This window comes from Petromyzon marinus, chromosome 46, assembly GCF_048934315.1.
Source record: "Petromyzon marinus isolate PM22_M1 ecotype Great Lakes invasive population chromosome 46, UKy_Petmar_22M1.pri1.0, whole genome shotgun sequence".
Classification (NCBI taxonomy): Eukaryota; Metazoa; Chordata; class Hyperoartia; order Petromyzontiformes; family Petromyzontidae; genus Petromyzon; species Petromyzon marinus.
The window spans coordinates 8,879,886-8,896,466 of NC_133712.1; the positions used below are offsets into that span (position 1 = coordinate 8,879,886).

A 16,581-nucleotide genomic window follows, 5' to 3' on the forward strand; every position below is an offset into this window, starting at 1 on the left:
CCCCAACGGTGTCTCTGCGCTCACCCAAATCTCCCCCCGTGTCTCTCCTCTCACCCAAATCTCCTCCCGTGTCTCTCCTCTCACCCAAATCTCCCCCCGTGTCTCTCCTCTCACCCAAATCTCTCCCCGTGTCTCTGCGCTCACCCAAATCTCCCCCCGTGTCTCTCCTCTCACCCAAAGCTCCCCCCGTGTCTCTGCGCTCACCCAAATCTCTCCCCGTGTCTCTCCTCTCACCCAGAGCTCTCCCCGTGTCTCTCCTCTCACCCAGAGCTCTCCCCGTGTCTCTCCTCTCACCCAAATATCCCCCCGTGTCTCTGCGCTCGCCCAGAGCTCCCCCGTGTCTCTCCTCTCACCCAAATCTCCCCCCGCGTCTCTGCGCTCACCCAAATCTCTCCCCGTGTCTCTCCTCTCACCCAGAGCTCTCCCCGTGTCTCTCCTCTCACCCAAATCTCCCCCCGTGTCTCTGCGCTCACCCAGAGCTCCCCCGTGTCTCTGCGCTCACCCAAATCTCTCCCCGTGTCTCTGCGCTCACCCAGAGTTCTCTCTCCCCGTGTCTCTGCGCTCACCCAAATCTCCCCCCGTGTCTCTGCGCTCACCCAAAGCAAGCAGCGCTGCTGCCACCACCTCCCTCGCGTCTCCCCCCCCTCCTCCTCTTCTCATCCCCCCCCTCCTCCTCTTCTCATCCCCTCCTCCATGCGTCCCCTCTTCCCCGCACCCTCTCCTCCTCCCCGCTCCACCTCCCCGCACCCCCTCCTCCTCCCTCCCCGCCTCCTCCTCCTCCCTCCCCGCCTCCTCCTCCTCCCCCTCCTCCCGCTCGCCGCGTGCTCTCCGCTCTCTTGGTCTCGCGCCCAGCCTCGCGCACTGAGCTCGCGAGCACGCGCACGGGCGGGCGCGCGCGCGTGAGTGCCGAGTCGCTCGCGCCGTGTTGGTCATTCGCGCTGTCATCGTAGGGATCATCGTCGTCATCGTCACGAAGTACTCTTTATCATCATCGTTAGCCGACAATCATCGTCACTGGTATTTCACCATCAGTAGTCTATCGTCACCAGCCTCATCGTTGCCACTCGTCTGTCATCATTACTCGGTCGTAATGATCACGAGGTCTATTGTTGTTATCATCATCATCATCGCCGGCGGTCTTCCGTAATCAACCGGGCAATAATCGTGGAGAGCGCTTCCACAGCGGTTCCAGATCGCGTTAGCATCACCGAACATCGCAGCGTCGCAATCAGCACCGCCGTTGGTTGTTTGCGTTCTTTTTGGGGATTATTTAAAAAAATATTTGCCGCGAATATTAAACAACAACAACAACAAAAAACCCATTGCACTAATCAGAGGCGTTCGCGCGCTCTCCTCTCGAACGCCACGTTCGGGGACACTCGAACATCATTAGGTGCGCATACTGCGGAACATTTATTCGAAAATATCGGCACGCGCAGTTGGGTGATTTTATCTCGCAGTATTCGGATGTTGTGGCGCGATCATTCGTGCAAATTACATTCAGTGGCAGCGTCTACAAAAGGGGGCGACCGCTGGACCATCCGTCGCGAGACACCGCAAAACCGCAATTCAGGATATCGGAACCGAGTTAGAGTACGTTCAGGATCCGTCGAACGCGACATCGGATATTCTGGCATCCGTTGCAATAACAGTGCTACTTTTGTTATATTGCACGCCCGAGTTGGCATAGCAGAGGGCCGAGTGGGTAGGGGTGTCGTTGCTGGCTGTGGCAGCCTTATACGGGCGAGGCGGCTTCGCCTTACGACTTCCCTTGGCGATGAACAGTGGAGCGACACAATAATTGGTGTAGAGTCATCATTTAAAAAAAAAAACTTCGCCGGAAGCGACATCGTCTCAGTTGATTAATAAAAGAAATCGGAAGCGATTTTTAAAACAAATTTGGTGGCTAAACAACAGCTGTGTTATATATTTGACTCTAGTGGCACGTAGAAACAGAGAGAGAGAGACACGCGCGCGCATCGCTGGATACAGACTGTGGATTGTGGAGTTGTTGATTGTGGGAAATCCTTCGGAAGAGACAAACTCGGATACGAGAGCATAGCTCGGACAATTCACGGGGAGAGGCCAAAATTTCAGAACGGTTCGAGAAATGTTGGCCTCCCGATCGCTGTAGAGGAGGCAATTTTTGTTAGATTATTTTCTTTTCTTTCTGGAATATTCTCTCCTCGACCAACAAAAGAAAATCCATAGGGGGGTTGGGGCGTGGGGCGGTGGGGTGAGGGGAGGCATACGTGTTTCAAAAAATACTTCTCCGAAGACAGACAGTGTAAGACGTTGGAGAGCACATTTGTTTTTGTGGTCGTCATGGGTTGCACCGTCAGCGCGGAAGATAAAGCAGCTGCCGAACGTTCGAAGATGATCGACAGGAATCTGAGAGAAGACGGGGAGAAGGCCGCTCGCGAGGTCAAGCTGCTCCTTCTAGGTGAGACAATTGCACTACATTTGGCTTTTCAGCATCATCGCCATCGTGATGATGATGATGGATGATCCATCAGCAATTAGGAAAACGTAATCATCGTCGTTGTTGTCGAGAGCGCGCAAGTTCACACATGCCCAGAGCTGACTCTTGCTCGGGTTGGTGTGTGTGTGTGCTGTTGAGAAAGACAAAGATCACCCTTCCCTTCCCCCGTATAGCCTCAAACAGATTGTTGGCGCAAGTGTTGTTGGTGAGTCGCACCAATGAAGGCCGGCGCAGTGCTGGGGTGGGTGGTCAGCACCACGAGGCTCGTAGAACGGGGACACTCGTGAACACACAAAAAAAAAGGGGCTTCATAGGCTCAACGGATTTCTCCGCAACAAATAAAGATTACGATTCTGAACTCGTCGATTGAGGAATTAAATACAAACAATGCGTGCGAGAATAAGCCGTAAAAAAAAACAACAACAAAAACCACAATTGCTCACAGCTGTTTTATTTCACGAAAATGCGCGCGTGAGAACTTGCGTTAGTCCGTCCCATCGCCGCCGCGCGAGGAGGATTGTTTGAGAATTGTTAACTCTCCGTGGTGGCGCTTAACGCCAATATTGTGTAACATTGCAACACACTTGCACGCTAGCAGCAACCGTGACTGGGGCACGTGTGAAGGCTGTAACGGGGACACACAAAAGAGGGTCTCACCACCACTCCGACATACTCTGTGCATTTGCAAACACGTGTGGGGTGGGGGGGGAGGTGGTTGGGACAGCACATGGCTCGCACATTTGGTAGGTCGCATTGCGGTGGGGTAAAATGTGAGCGCTACCACCTCTTCAAGGTGCCTGTCCAGCGTGGATGAAGAGGCTGCAATACTCGAACCCAGGGGTGGCTTCTTCATTGCAAGGCCCGCGAGCCACTGATGGGGGGCCTTTAGTTGCGGCCCCCCCCCCTGACGTGCGGTCCTTCCCGACAAATACACAGCGAGTGACAACACCCCCCCCCCTCCTCCCATCGTCGTCATCATCATCGTGCTACTGTCAACCCCCCCCCCCAAATGGTTGCAAATGTGTGATGGAGCTCAGAGACCGATGATGTCTTATCGGCGAAAGTGCCCCCCCCCCGTCGCATCTGGAAATGTGTGTGAACAAGCAATTGCAGGTCTGCACCTTCACCCTGATGTTACGTTGTACTGTGTCTATTGACTACTACAATGTTGTACTGTGTCTATTAACTACTACAACGTTGTACTGTGTCTATTAACTACTACAACGTTGTACTGTGTCTATTGACTACTACAATGTTGTACAGTGTCTATTAACTACTACAATGTTGTACTGTGTCTATTGACTACTACAACGTTGTACTGTGTCTATTGACTACTACAATGTTGTACTGTGTCTATTGACTACTACAATGTTGTACAGTGTCTATTAACTACTACAACGTTGTACTGTGTCTATTGACTACTACAACGTTGTACTGTGTCTATTGACTACTACAATGTTGTACAGTGTCTATTAACTACTACAACGTTGTACAGTGTCTATTAACTACTACAACGTTGTACTGTGTCTATTGACTACTACAATGTTGTACAGTGTCTATTAACTACTACAATGTTGTACAGTGTCTATTAACTACTACAACGTTGTACAGTGTCTATTAACTACTACAACGTTGTACTGTGTCTATTAACTACTACAACGTTGTACAGTGTCTATTAACTACTACAACGTTGTACAGTGTCTATTAACTACTACAATGTTGTACTGTGTCTATTAACTACTACAACGTTGTACTGTGTCTATTAACTACTACAATGTTGTACTGTGTCTATTAACTACTACAACGTTGTACTGTGTCTATTAACTACTACAACGTTGTACTGTGTCTATTAACTACTACAACGTTGTACAGTGTCTATTAACTACTACAACGTTGTACAGTGTCTATTAACTACTACAACGTTGTACTGTGTCTATTAACTACTACAACGTTGTACTGTGTCTATTAACTACTACAACGTTGTACTGTGTCTATTGACTACTACAACGTTGTACTGTGTCTATTAACTACTACAACGTTGTACTGTGTCTATTAACTACTTCAACGTTGTACTGTGTCTATTAACTACTACAATGTTGTACTGTGTCTATTAACTACTACAACGTTGTACTGTGTCTATTAACTACTACAACGTTGTACTGTGTCTATTGACTACTACAATGTTGTACTGTGTCTATTGACTACTACAATGTTGTACTGTGTCTATTGACTACTACAACGTTGTACTGTGTCTATTGACTACTACAATGTTGTACTGTGTCTATTGACTACTACAATGTTGTACAGTGTCTATTAACTACTACAACGTTGTACTGTGTCTATTGACTACTACAACGTTGTACTGTGTCTATTGACTACTACAATGTTGTACAGTGTCTATTAACTACTACAACGTTGTACAGTGTCTATTAACTACTACAACGTTGTACTGTGTCTATTGACTACTACAATGTTGTACAGTGTCTATTAACTACTACAATGTTGTACAGTGTCTATTAACTACTACAACGTTGTACAGTGTCTATTAACTACTACAACGTTGTACTGTGTCTATTAACTACTACAACGTTGTACAGTGTCTATTAACTACTACAACGTTGTACAGTGTCTATTAACTACTACAATGTTGTACTGTGTCTATTAACTACTACAACGTTGTACTGTGTCTATTAACTACTACAATGTTGTACTGTGTCTATTAACTACTACAACGTTGTACTGTGTCTATTAATTACTACAACGTTGTACTGTGTCTATTAATTACTACAACGTTGTACAGTGTCTATTAACTACTACAACGTTGTACAGTGTCTATTAACTACTACAACGTTGTACTGTGTCTATTAACTACTACAACGTTGTACTGTGTCTATTAACTACTACAACGTTGTACTGTGTCTATTGACTACTACAACGTTGTACTGTGTCTATTGACTACTACAACGTTGTACTGTGTCTATTAACTACTACAACGTTGTACTGTGTCTATTAACTACTACAATGTTGTACTGTGTCTATTAACTACTACAACGTTGTACTGTGTCTATTAACTACTACAACGTTGTACTGTGTCTATTAACTACTACAACGTTGTACTGTGTCTATTGACTACTACAACGTTGTACTGTGTCTATTAACTACTACAACGTTGTACTGTGTCTATTAACTACTACAACGTTGTACAGTGTCTATTAACTACTACAATGTTGTACTGTGTCTATTAACTACTACAACGTTGTACTGTGTCTATTAACTACTACAACGTTGTACTGTGTCTATTAACTACTACAATGTTGTACAGTGTCTATTAACTACTACAACGTTGTACTGTGTCTATTAACTACTACAACGTTGTACTGTGTCTATTAACTACTACAATGTTGTACTGTGTCTATTGACTACTACAACGTTGTACTGTGTCTATTAACTACTACAACGTTGTACTGTGTCTATTAACTACTACAACGTTGTACTGTGTCTATTAACTACTACAATGGGGCAAGCATGTTTGTGTGTAACGCGCGTGACGTCACTCCACGTCATTAATAATCATGTACGGGTGACGTCACTCCGCATATAGAACCCCCCTCATTAATAATCATGTATGGGTGACGTCACTCCGCATATAGCACCCCCCATCATTAATAATCATGTACGGGTGACGTCACTCCGCATATAGGACCTCCCCCCCTCAATAATAATCATGAGGAAGTGACGTCACTCCGGATCGAACATCCCTCATTAATAATCATGAAGAGGTGACGTCTTCCAAATGGACACCCCCCTGCATTAATAATAATTAGCGGGTTGACGTCATTCCACATGGGGGGGGGGGGGGCGAGGCGGCTCCTCCCCCCTCCTCGGCGTCAACTTACAACCCTCGCTGCAAAGGCAGAACCCTCACGTCACGTGATCTCCGTCACGCTGTTGAGACATCAAAGTAAAAAGGACGTCGTGACGAACAAGGGATTATAACCTTTAAATTAAATAAGTCTGTGTCACCGCGGCCTTATAAATTGCACACGCATTGATGCAATGAATATCACGTCGCGGTCTGCCTTTCGCTTGCAAGTTTCACATTTACTGAAATACACCCGTCATAATATATATGTGTGTGTGTGTTTCTGTTGCTACGCAAGTGACATTCTAATTTATGGTGGAGGGGAATACAAGCCGCACTCTTATCCAGGCTGCCTGCAGGGGGCGCTATTGGCCGATCCTATTATCGGCCAATAGTCGCGTGAAGACCCCTGGGTACCATGCGTCTAATAGGATGAAGCGGTAGGTTGAGTGAAGTTCTTTCGGGAGACCCCTTCGCAGTCAGTTTGTGGTCGCGTCAAATCCGCGGATAGTTGCACGTAATAGGCTGAGTATTCTGTGATGCCTGCGTTAAGCACGGGCGGTCGTGCGGATAATGGGAAGGTCCATTTGGGTTAGCGGATAATCGAGAGACTACGATAGAATTGTGGAGAACACGTTTCACCGTATTGGGAACTGTCAAACGCTGGCAGTTGTGCGCTTCTGCAGCCGTCTGGAACGTTCTTCCTTCCTATATCAGGAAGCCACTAAAGCTAGGCACTTTTAAATAATCGAAATTGAAAACTCATTTATTTAGAGCTGCGTATGTGTTTAGTTTGTTTTCCTTCCCCAGCACCTCTGATTAGCACGCTTTGGCTACGTACGGTGCCAAAGAAGTTCAGCGTACATGCATTGGATGGGTGGGTAAGTGGGTGGGTGAGTGAGTGGGTGAGTGAGTCGGTGAGTGTGTGAGTGAGTGGGTGGGTGAGTGGGTGGGTGAGTGAGTGAGTGGGTGAGTGAGTGGGTGAGTGAGTCGGTGATTGTGTGAGTGGGTGGGTGAGTGAGTCGGTGAGTGTGTGAGTGGGTGGGTGAGTGAGTCGGTGTGTGTGTGAGTGGGTGGGTGAGTGGGTGGGTGAGTGAGTGAGTGAGTCGGTGAGTCTGTGAGTGGGTGGGTGAGTGGGTGGGTGAGTGAGTCGGTGAGTGTGTGAGTGGGTGGGTGAGTGAGTCGGTGTGTGTGAGTGAGTGGGTGGGTGAGTGGGTGGGTGAGTGAGTGGGTGGGTGAGTGAGTCGGTGAGTGTGAGTGGGTGGGTGAGTGGGTGGGTGAGTGAGTGAGAAGGTAATTCGGCGAGTTCATAGGTGAGCGAGTTAGTGAGTGTGTGAGTGAGTTGGTGGGTAAGTGGGTGGGTGAGTGAGTGGGTGAGTGAGTGAGTCGGTAAGTGAGTGATTCGGTGAGAGAGTGAGTCGGTGAGTGTGTGAGTGAGTGGGTGGGTGAGTGAGTCGGTGAGTGTGTGAGTGGGTGGGTGGGTGAGTGGGTGGGTGGGTGAGTGGGTGGGTGAGTGGGTGTGTGAGTGAGTGAGAAGGTAATTCGGCGAGTTCATAGGTGAGCGAGTTAGTGTCTGAGTGAGATGGTGGGTAAGTGAGTGGGTGAGTGAGTGGGTGAGTCGGTGAGTGAGTGATTCGGTGAGAGAGTGATTCGGTGAGAGTGAGTCAGTGAGTGTGTGAGTGTGTGAGTGGGTGGGTGAGTGAGTCGGTGAGTGTGTGAGTGGGTGGGTGGGTGAGTGGGTGGGTGGGTGGGTGATTGGGTGGGTGAGCGAGAAGGTAATTCGGCGAGTTCATAGATGAGCGAGTTAGTGAGTGTGTGAGTGAGTTGGTGGGTAAGTGAGTGGGTGAGTGAGTGAGTGGGTGAGTGAGTGAGTCGGTGAGTGAGAAGGTAATTCGGCGAGTTCATAGGTGAGCGAGTTAGTGAGTGGGTGAGTGAGGGAGTGGGTGAGTGAGTCGGTGAGTGAGTGAGTCGGTGAGTGAGTGAGTCGGTGAGTGTGTGAGTGGGTGAGCGATTGGTTTGTTGTCCTTCCCCCGCACTTACGATAATTGCGGTTGGCTACGTGCGAAAGAAGTTCAACATGCATACACACATGAGGATGCATAAGGGTTGCCTTGTTACAATAACAAGGCTGAACGCAAAGCACAGAGCACTGGCACACTTGTAAGGTGCATCTACTTTGTCTGCATTGAACACAACAGCCTCTAAATACGTCTGCAGAGCATCTATAATTACAAGCATGACTAATCAGGAAAATGCATGTAAATGGATAATAATGTGCAATTAATTATTTCACACCTCATTAGAAGCCAATAACCTGGTTCTGGCGGTAGAGTGGCAAGCAGGATGGTAGCAAAGGGCTAATTAATGTGTAGCTGGCAACAGTGGGCGGTGGCCAATTGTGAGAAGGGGCTAAATGAGGTTTATCTTTTAAATGTGGTGGGGAAGGTTGGATGACATTTAGTTCAGTGCACGCCACGGAGGCGAGATGTTAACTACCTCGCCTGGTATGCAGGAGGTTGTGAGGTAGATCCTGACCCTGACACCTCCTGTATATTTGGAGTTTGCATGTTCACGCCGTGGTCGTGTGGATTTATCTCGGGATCCTCCGGTTTGCCCTCCACATGTAGAAACGTGCGCCACGCATATAGAGTCATTGGCTGCTATAAATTTCCACGTGATAAGCCACTTCGTTGAGCCATCATTTTGTGGGCCAGGTCGCTTGTGAAAAATAGCTGCATAGCTCAGTGGGCCTTACCTGGTAAAATAAAAAAGTGTATAGTTTAAATCCCCCTCTTCCTGGGATGTAATACTTTGAATGAACAATGCCAGGGTGGTGCCTGGTTAATACCTGGAAGCGAGGCTGCCTGGGAATACGTCTGTACAGTATTTTGAACGTCTTTCACACCGTACGTAGCCAACCGCGCTAATCGGAGTTGTGTGTGGGAGGGCAGAAGGACACCAAACTCACCACAAAGCAGGGTCGCTATCGGGTGAGACTAGCTGTGACGTGGCCAGGAGCTGGAAGCCCAGCAGTGGATTCTTGAATCTCTCCATGCATAGCTATCGCGCGTCACCCCCTTACCTCTGGGTGGTGGGGTTTGTACGCGTGTGCTATGTTGAACTTCTTTCACACCGTACGTAGCCAACCCTTGCTAATGGGGGCTTTTCTGTTGTTTTCCCATTTCCGCCCAACAAGAAGCCAAACCACTCATGGCAGGAATTGGGCAGAGCATCCCAATGTAGCAGGAGAGTCTTGAGACTCTGTAAGGCTTGCCAAGGGAAAATGCATTATTATTTTTTGATTTAAATTGTTTTATATATTTTATTGTTTTATTGTTTCCCTTCAACGTGACTTTACCGAAAGAGCTAAGAATATACATTATTATTTCGAAGCGAATATAACAACACAGGCAATTGCACCCGTTATGTGTTGATTATTATTTTTAGTGTCAATCTGATGAAGGCCTCCTCACGACTGTATCAGTCATGGGGTGTTGTTTGACCGTACTTCACCATACTAGCCAGTACCCGTGCAGTATGTAAACATCGCCAGGAGGGAGACAGAGGCGGCAGGGCTTTGTGCTGGACAACCAACCCCCTCGTGTGCCGTGCCGGCCTTCATTAGTGCTGCTCGCTAACAGCACCGCCCCGAAAGTCTGTTAAAACTATATGGGGGGGGATCTTTGTCTTTGCGTGCATGTCTGGACATGACTAAACGCTGCCCTGTCAGTGGCCGATGTAGATTCCTCCATTTGTGAAAGCCTCATGTTTAACACTTAAAACTCGTTGGATTCACATCGGCCATACGTCGGTCATACGTGCAGTGCACGACATCGCATACTACTGTAAACTGTAAAAGTGCAGACCTGATATGTCTTGCATCGCGTGTCCACGGTCAAGGCGTCGGTACCCCTACCTCTCCGGCGACGTCTGGGTCAGCGTAGAAGAGTAGGCCAAAAACACCCTCTCTGGGAGTCTCTCCGAGCGAAGCTCGCCTCTGGTGTTGGTGACCCTTCTGCCAGCAGCGGCGTGAGCAAGTTAATTGCAGGGCTGCACCTTGACCTTCACGCTTTACTCTCGGCTGGATTAGCTTCCCCGGATTACTGTTCACGTGTGTTCACTTCACAGGGCAAAAAAAAAAACGTGCCCGTGCCACCGTGACGAACAACGGGACAACGAACTCTGCACAGCAAGATGAGCTCCGTCCCCGCTCGTGGGAGCCACGACCCTTGCCCTCCGACTTGGTCTTGGCAGCCCCTTGGCTCCTTAACGAGAACGCAGTCGGAACATTCTGGGCTGCCCCCACCAGACTTTGGCTAAGCACGAGTCCTAAGGAAGGTGACGTGCGCGATATTTTCGCTGTTGCCCTGCGTAGCTCTCTGATGGGGGATGTGGTTTGTTGAAAGCAGGGCCTAGTTACGAAGGGAGATTTTCCAGGAAATGTTCCTGTTCCTGCTAAAAGCGCCCAGGGTCTGCAACGGAATGTGAGACATCGCACCGAAAAGCACGCTGAAGAATATAAGAACACTGCTAATGGATCTTCGTTCGTTTTGACAAATTCCTTTCCGGACGGTTCTTTTGGCTGGACGAATGCGCATCATTTGTCAACATTTGATGAAAACCATTTTTTACTTTGCGTATCAATGGAAATTAGTCCTGGAGACTGTTGGCCTTTGAATACAGGTACATACAGAGGGACTTCATGGACTGATAGGGTTAGCAACTGGTAAAACTCCGCTTACAGTGGATTAAAGCAAGATATGGAACCTTGTGGTGAGATGATAGCGATGGGATGCTGTGGGGCCATCAGTGACCTTGCCTGTGATGACCTCACGACTCCTAGCCTTGCCCTGTGACTTCTAAGCCAGGCAGCTTCCCACTCACTGGCTGCTGCTGTTGCCACGAGTGGTAGTGTGGATTTACGGACGTCCCGATGAAGCTGGATTTTAATAGGAGTCGACTGTGATGCTATTGCTTCATTTATGTTTGCATTGTGTCGTGGCCTTTATTGTTTTATAATGAGAAGGGTAATGGGCGCACGTATAACTTGCTTTTTTTTGTTGCGTTTTATTTATTTCGTGGCAACGGCCTGGTTTTCAGAGGCCTAAACAATTATGGTGGAGGTTTTTGTTTAATCCTTGACATTGGTGATGAGGTGTTAAGGATAAATGTATCCTTGCAGTATTTAACATACAGCTTTTTGTCAATCCACTGCCGGATGAAGGCCACCCCATGCTGTGTTCCGTCTTGGGAGTTGTTTAACCGTGCTTCGCCACGCCGATCAGCGCAGGTTTTGTGCCAAGGATCATGGTTCAGATATCACTCTCGTCACTGATGTCAGCCCTGGCTGGGAATCAGAACCCACATCGCGGGTTTCATAGCGCAGTGTGCTAACCAATGCATCGCCACTCCACCCCAACTTGAAGTATATGACGGCATAAATTTGCGTTTTTGTAGACACAACGCTGCCTCACTACAGTGCAGGAACGTACGCGCACCGGCGAATGATTCGGGCAACGGGCCTCATTCAGAGCAGAGAGGGCAGAGACATTGACCGACGTACTGCTCGGAGATCACAAGACACCGGCACTTTTAAAATAACTTCGATAAAAAGCTGTCTTGTAAAAAGTGCTGAACCTCTTCTTAAACATCCGGCCATTGAGTAAGTGCGGTGTTCTTCAGAGCCTACAATCCTTCTGGGGCGAGTAAAATGAATACCATTTTATAAAATCAAAAGTGGTTTTCCTGTGGCTGGACTGACCCTCACCATGGGAACGTGGAATGTCAACCTAGTTTATCGCTGCCAAGACAAATCAGCCCAGCACCGCCCAACCCAGAGTGAGACGCTTTATGTAACACCGATAAAGAAGTGGACTTCAGCAAAAAAAGGATAACAGCTGATGGACCAAAAGGGACAAACATGCAGTGGACAGCCAACATGGAAGTCTAAAGGTTAACTCTTGGATGCATGGGGAAGGCAACAACTTAAGTTGTGTGGGAGAGACAGTTGTTGAGAGGTAGTTTGTAGTGGATAGAAACTGGCTCATGGCAATCTAAATACTTTCACAGGCACAGGGAAATCATCCGGATGCCAAACATGGTGAGCCAAAAAAATAAACATTCCACAATGCTCAGTCTAATAATTTAGCAATTAACGCACTGCTTGTTCTGCAAATATGAACACGAAAGCCTCACACGCACTGGCATGTGGAATGCAAATAACATCTTCACGGGTCGTTGTTTGTGTGTGTGTGTGCCTGCACACGAATCTCAGTCATCTCAGTCAGTCGACCCGTGGCACCTGGGTCTGCCCCGCGACCTCCTGCCAGCGGGCGTTCAACACTTCACGTGGCCTCAAGGTGCACCTAGCCTGGCACAAGCGTCGTGGTGACGTCTCCGCCACTTAGTGGCGAATGGCGGTTGTTGTTGTTGCACACGAATTAATGATCAGACCCTAGGTAGGATCAGGCTCTCTCACACACACACGCAGTGTCGCGTTGACGAGCTTTGAATTCGCACTCTCGTCGCTACGATGACGCCGCCGCGCTCACAAGCGCTGTAAAATCGGCCGCACCAAACTTCTCTCTTTTAACCGCTTACGTGTGAGGCGAGGATGTGCATCGACTCGGGAACTTGGTCTGGATTTAGCGGAAAATGAAGGGAGCGACGGCGAGGTGTTTTGACGCCACTGGGCATTGACCGTGATGAACTCTTGACCCTCACGTTTGTATGGACGTTTTGCCTTTCTTTATGTAACTTTTTTCCCCACTGATTTATTCCGAATTGCGATTTCGACGTCACGGCACGAGGCCAAGCGCGCTCCTCGCGAGATCTCTCGTGCGGTAGTGCAGTGCTTCTGCGTGAGAGATCGGCCCGCAGAAGCGAACATCACAGAGCCATTTCCTAGGATCCCTCTCCAAGTGACCTCTGCTCCAAACTGTAAAGGGGCAGCATGTTCCCATCCTCTCTGATTATGAGTGATGTCCGTCGCATAACAATCAAACCAATGTTTTAATGGCATTCACCTAACTTAAGTGCAGACCCAAACTGAAAGCGATGGGGGTGTTTTTTTGCATGCGCAGTAGATGGGTCACCCCGGCTGAGACCATCAACTCAGTATAATCGCGAACCCAGCCTGGTGAAGCATGGTCATAAAACTTCCATGACCGATATGGCATGTGAAGGCCTGAATCCCATAGTATATTTAGGATGGCCGTATGAAAAATCCTGCTTTTGCATATGTTCATACACACGACCGTGTTTCATATCCCCCTTGGCTACTGGTCAAATTCCGAGTTGATTTTAAGATGCTGCTAGTGGACGTTAAGATAAGGCTTTAAAAGGGCTAACCCCACGTTACTTGCAGGAACTAATACATTTATATATTCCATCAAGGTCCTTAAAGATCTTCTGATATCCAACTACTTAGCACTCCCAGGTCTAGGTTAGCGTGGCACCCAAGCTCTGGAACGCTTTGCCACTTGAAATCAGGAAATCACGGTTGGTAGATATATTTAATTCTGCTTTAGTGTGGTCGGTTGCCTTGGTTCTGTTTGTGTTTCCTGCTTTCCATGCATTGCACATTGGGATCCTAGGATGCAATGCGCATTATAAATTTGAATTATTATAGTGAAGACAGGCACTTATCTTTAGCCATGAGAATGGCTTACACGTGTTGTTTAGCAATTCATCGTTTGTTTGAAAATACTGTACTATAAAGTGTTATTAGCTGTCATAGGTACGGTTAGAAAATCAATTGGAGGCAATTTGCTTGAAGATAGACCCAGAGTTCATTTGTTGGTGAGAAAACATGATTGTTGACTTGCCTGCAGGGTGAATCATTTGTAATGAGTAAGTGTTGTGCAATAAAATACACAGCACCACGATACTTCTCTGTAAACGCTCATAAATCTTGATTAGGAAACGCTGGCATATTGATTTAATTACGAACGCGAAAAACAGGCTCCAGTGGTATGTTTGAACATCAAGTCGCTTTAAAAAAACGAGCAATCTCATGTGGACGGGATTAAGTCCTGGGCCTTGGGGTCAGCTGTAGAAAATGGCCCCCTGTTTTCATCCTTGGCCCTGGCCTCAGGGTCGTGGTTTTAGTCCCAAAACTCAGCCTCGAGGACCCGGCTTTGGCACCGGCCTTAACCCTGACCTGAGCCTAGAGGACCCGGCATTGGCACCGATCTTAACCCCGACCTTAGCCTAGAGGACCCGGCCTTGGCATCGGCCTTGACCCTGACCTAAGCCTAGAGGACGTGAACATGCAACCACGTATACATACTCCAAAAAGCAATGAGAAGCAATTAAAATTAGATGGCGAAACGAGACAAAAAAATTACATATTTTTTCAATAAAATTGCAACCTCGAAACGGGACAGTTAGTTGTATCGAAGCATCGATCCACCGATTGATATCGGTTATTAAGATCACAATACATGCATTGATCAAAAGTGTAACAATTTATGTTTTGTGTTCAATTCGTATACTGGATCGTATATTGCATGGATTTGTTTGAGGTCACTACGTCCACAGCAGTGTAACAAAAAAATATTCCTGGAATTGAATCGCGACCCTTCATGACATTTCTTGGAAACGCTGGGGAGGTGAATTGTTGCACGCCTGCCGGCTTGAACGCCATCTCTTCTGTGTGGCATTTCCCACAGTTTCCTATTAATCCCATCCCGTGTTCGTTCGCACGCTCGTTCCCTCCCTCCCTCCCTCCGTGTTTGCTTTCCTCATCTCCTCCCCTCGCTGCCCTTTCCCCTCCACACTTAGCGAGGCCCTTTGGAGCAGTGACTACGCCTGCATCCTCTGTTTGTCTACTCGTCTGTTTTTGTTTTGATATATACAGTATATATTTAATTTAATATAAAAAAAAACTGGGGGAAGCCGCTTGAAACCCAGAGGTCGCCGGATCGGTCGCCTGACACAGCGGTCGAAACAACGGTGCAAGTTTCTTAAATCTCTGCCGTATCTGTCCACCCGTGGGACCGTCGTACGGTGTATTTGGCCGTTGGCAAGCGGTGGGGTAAAGTGTGGGTACTCTCCACCTCTTACCAAGATGCCTGGCCAGCATGCAAGAGGAAGATTAAACATCCTCTAGTGGAGCTCCATCTAGCGGAGGTCCCTTCTGCCAGCAGTGGCGTGAGCAAGCAATTGCAGGGCTCCATCTTTTACCTTTTTTGGGTAGAGTTTAAGCCACCTGTATTGTGAATTGCTTTGTTCACGAAAACCCCGTAGAAATAATAAATAACGATTCTGGCGATGATGTCACTACGTAGGATATTTATTGTTTCAAGTTACGCATCCACAAGGCTTGTGATAATCAGAACTGCATATGCCACAAATAGGGTGGACTTAACACACGCTTACGGTGGCTTTCAGACCGCATCCATTATTTTCGTATCCCCCCTCCTCTTTTCCGAACATAGATGGACTCGTCCAGCTGAATAACTGCCAAATCGCTCTCCGTGGTGCTAACATTAAAAAAACCCGCCACTTTTTTCAAATGTTCTTGCTGTGGTTTTCACACCTGATGATGATTGCTTGTGTTGCAGTCGAAACGTCGTGAGAATTGTATAGTTTTATATTTTTATTATTTAATTGTTTCCCTTCTACGTGACTTTACCGAAAGAACCAAGAATATGCCTCTCTTTTGTTGTGCAGGCCACCAGCAGATTTATTTTTGGCAGAATAGAGAACGGGAATGAGGTTATGTGTGTGTGTGAGTGATGCTGCTTTGTGGAGGTTGCTGCCCCACTGAGCAGTCAGTCACTAAATGGTTGAGCGACTCTCTGATCGATCCGAGTCCTGTGAGACTTCATGACGGTGCCGTACTATCAACATGAACTCAGACATGGAGTTGGAATGTGAACCAGCCTCCGGGCACAGCTGGCAAGAGTTGTCCTCAGAGAAGAAGTGTGGCCTTATGTCATCATTCACCTGTACGTGGTCGTATTATTTTAACGTAACGTGTTTTCATTGGTGTGTTCGCAGTGCAGTAGTAATAACTCAGCACGTTGGTTCCCGTGACAACTCTATTAATAGTCGTGTGTCGGGTGGATGGGAGCGTACAACACACATTTTGCTCATGCAAAAATCTGACCCGAAAAACAATCAGGATTGTGACGAAACTGAATTGGGCTTGAGCCAGGCACACATCACGGCTAGAAGGGATGGTGACTGGTGATCCAGGTTTAACTGGGTTTGATCTGGACACCTCACGGCT

At 47.7% G+C, this 16,581-nt stretch overlaps 1 protein-coding gene across 3 annotated transcripts in view; it reads left to right on the top strand.

Annotated features, from left to right (window-relative positions):
- Positions 1–825: 825 nt before the first annotated feature.
- The window catches only part of LOC116952296 (guanine nucleotide-binding protein G(i) subunit alpha-1), a 77,301-nt gene continuing 61,545 nt past the window's right edge, over positions 826–16,581 (top strand). For all 3 annotated transcript variants that reach the window (XM_076074160.1, XM_032971510.2, XM_032971511.2), the window contains exon 1: positions 826–2,443. In XM_076074160.1, the coding sequence (XP_075930275.1) occupies positions 2,326–2,443 (118 nt within the window). In that variant the 5' untranslated portion in view covers positions 826–2,325. The remainder of the gene's footprint in view (positions 2,444–16,581) is intronic.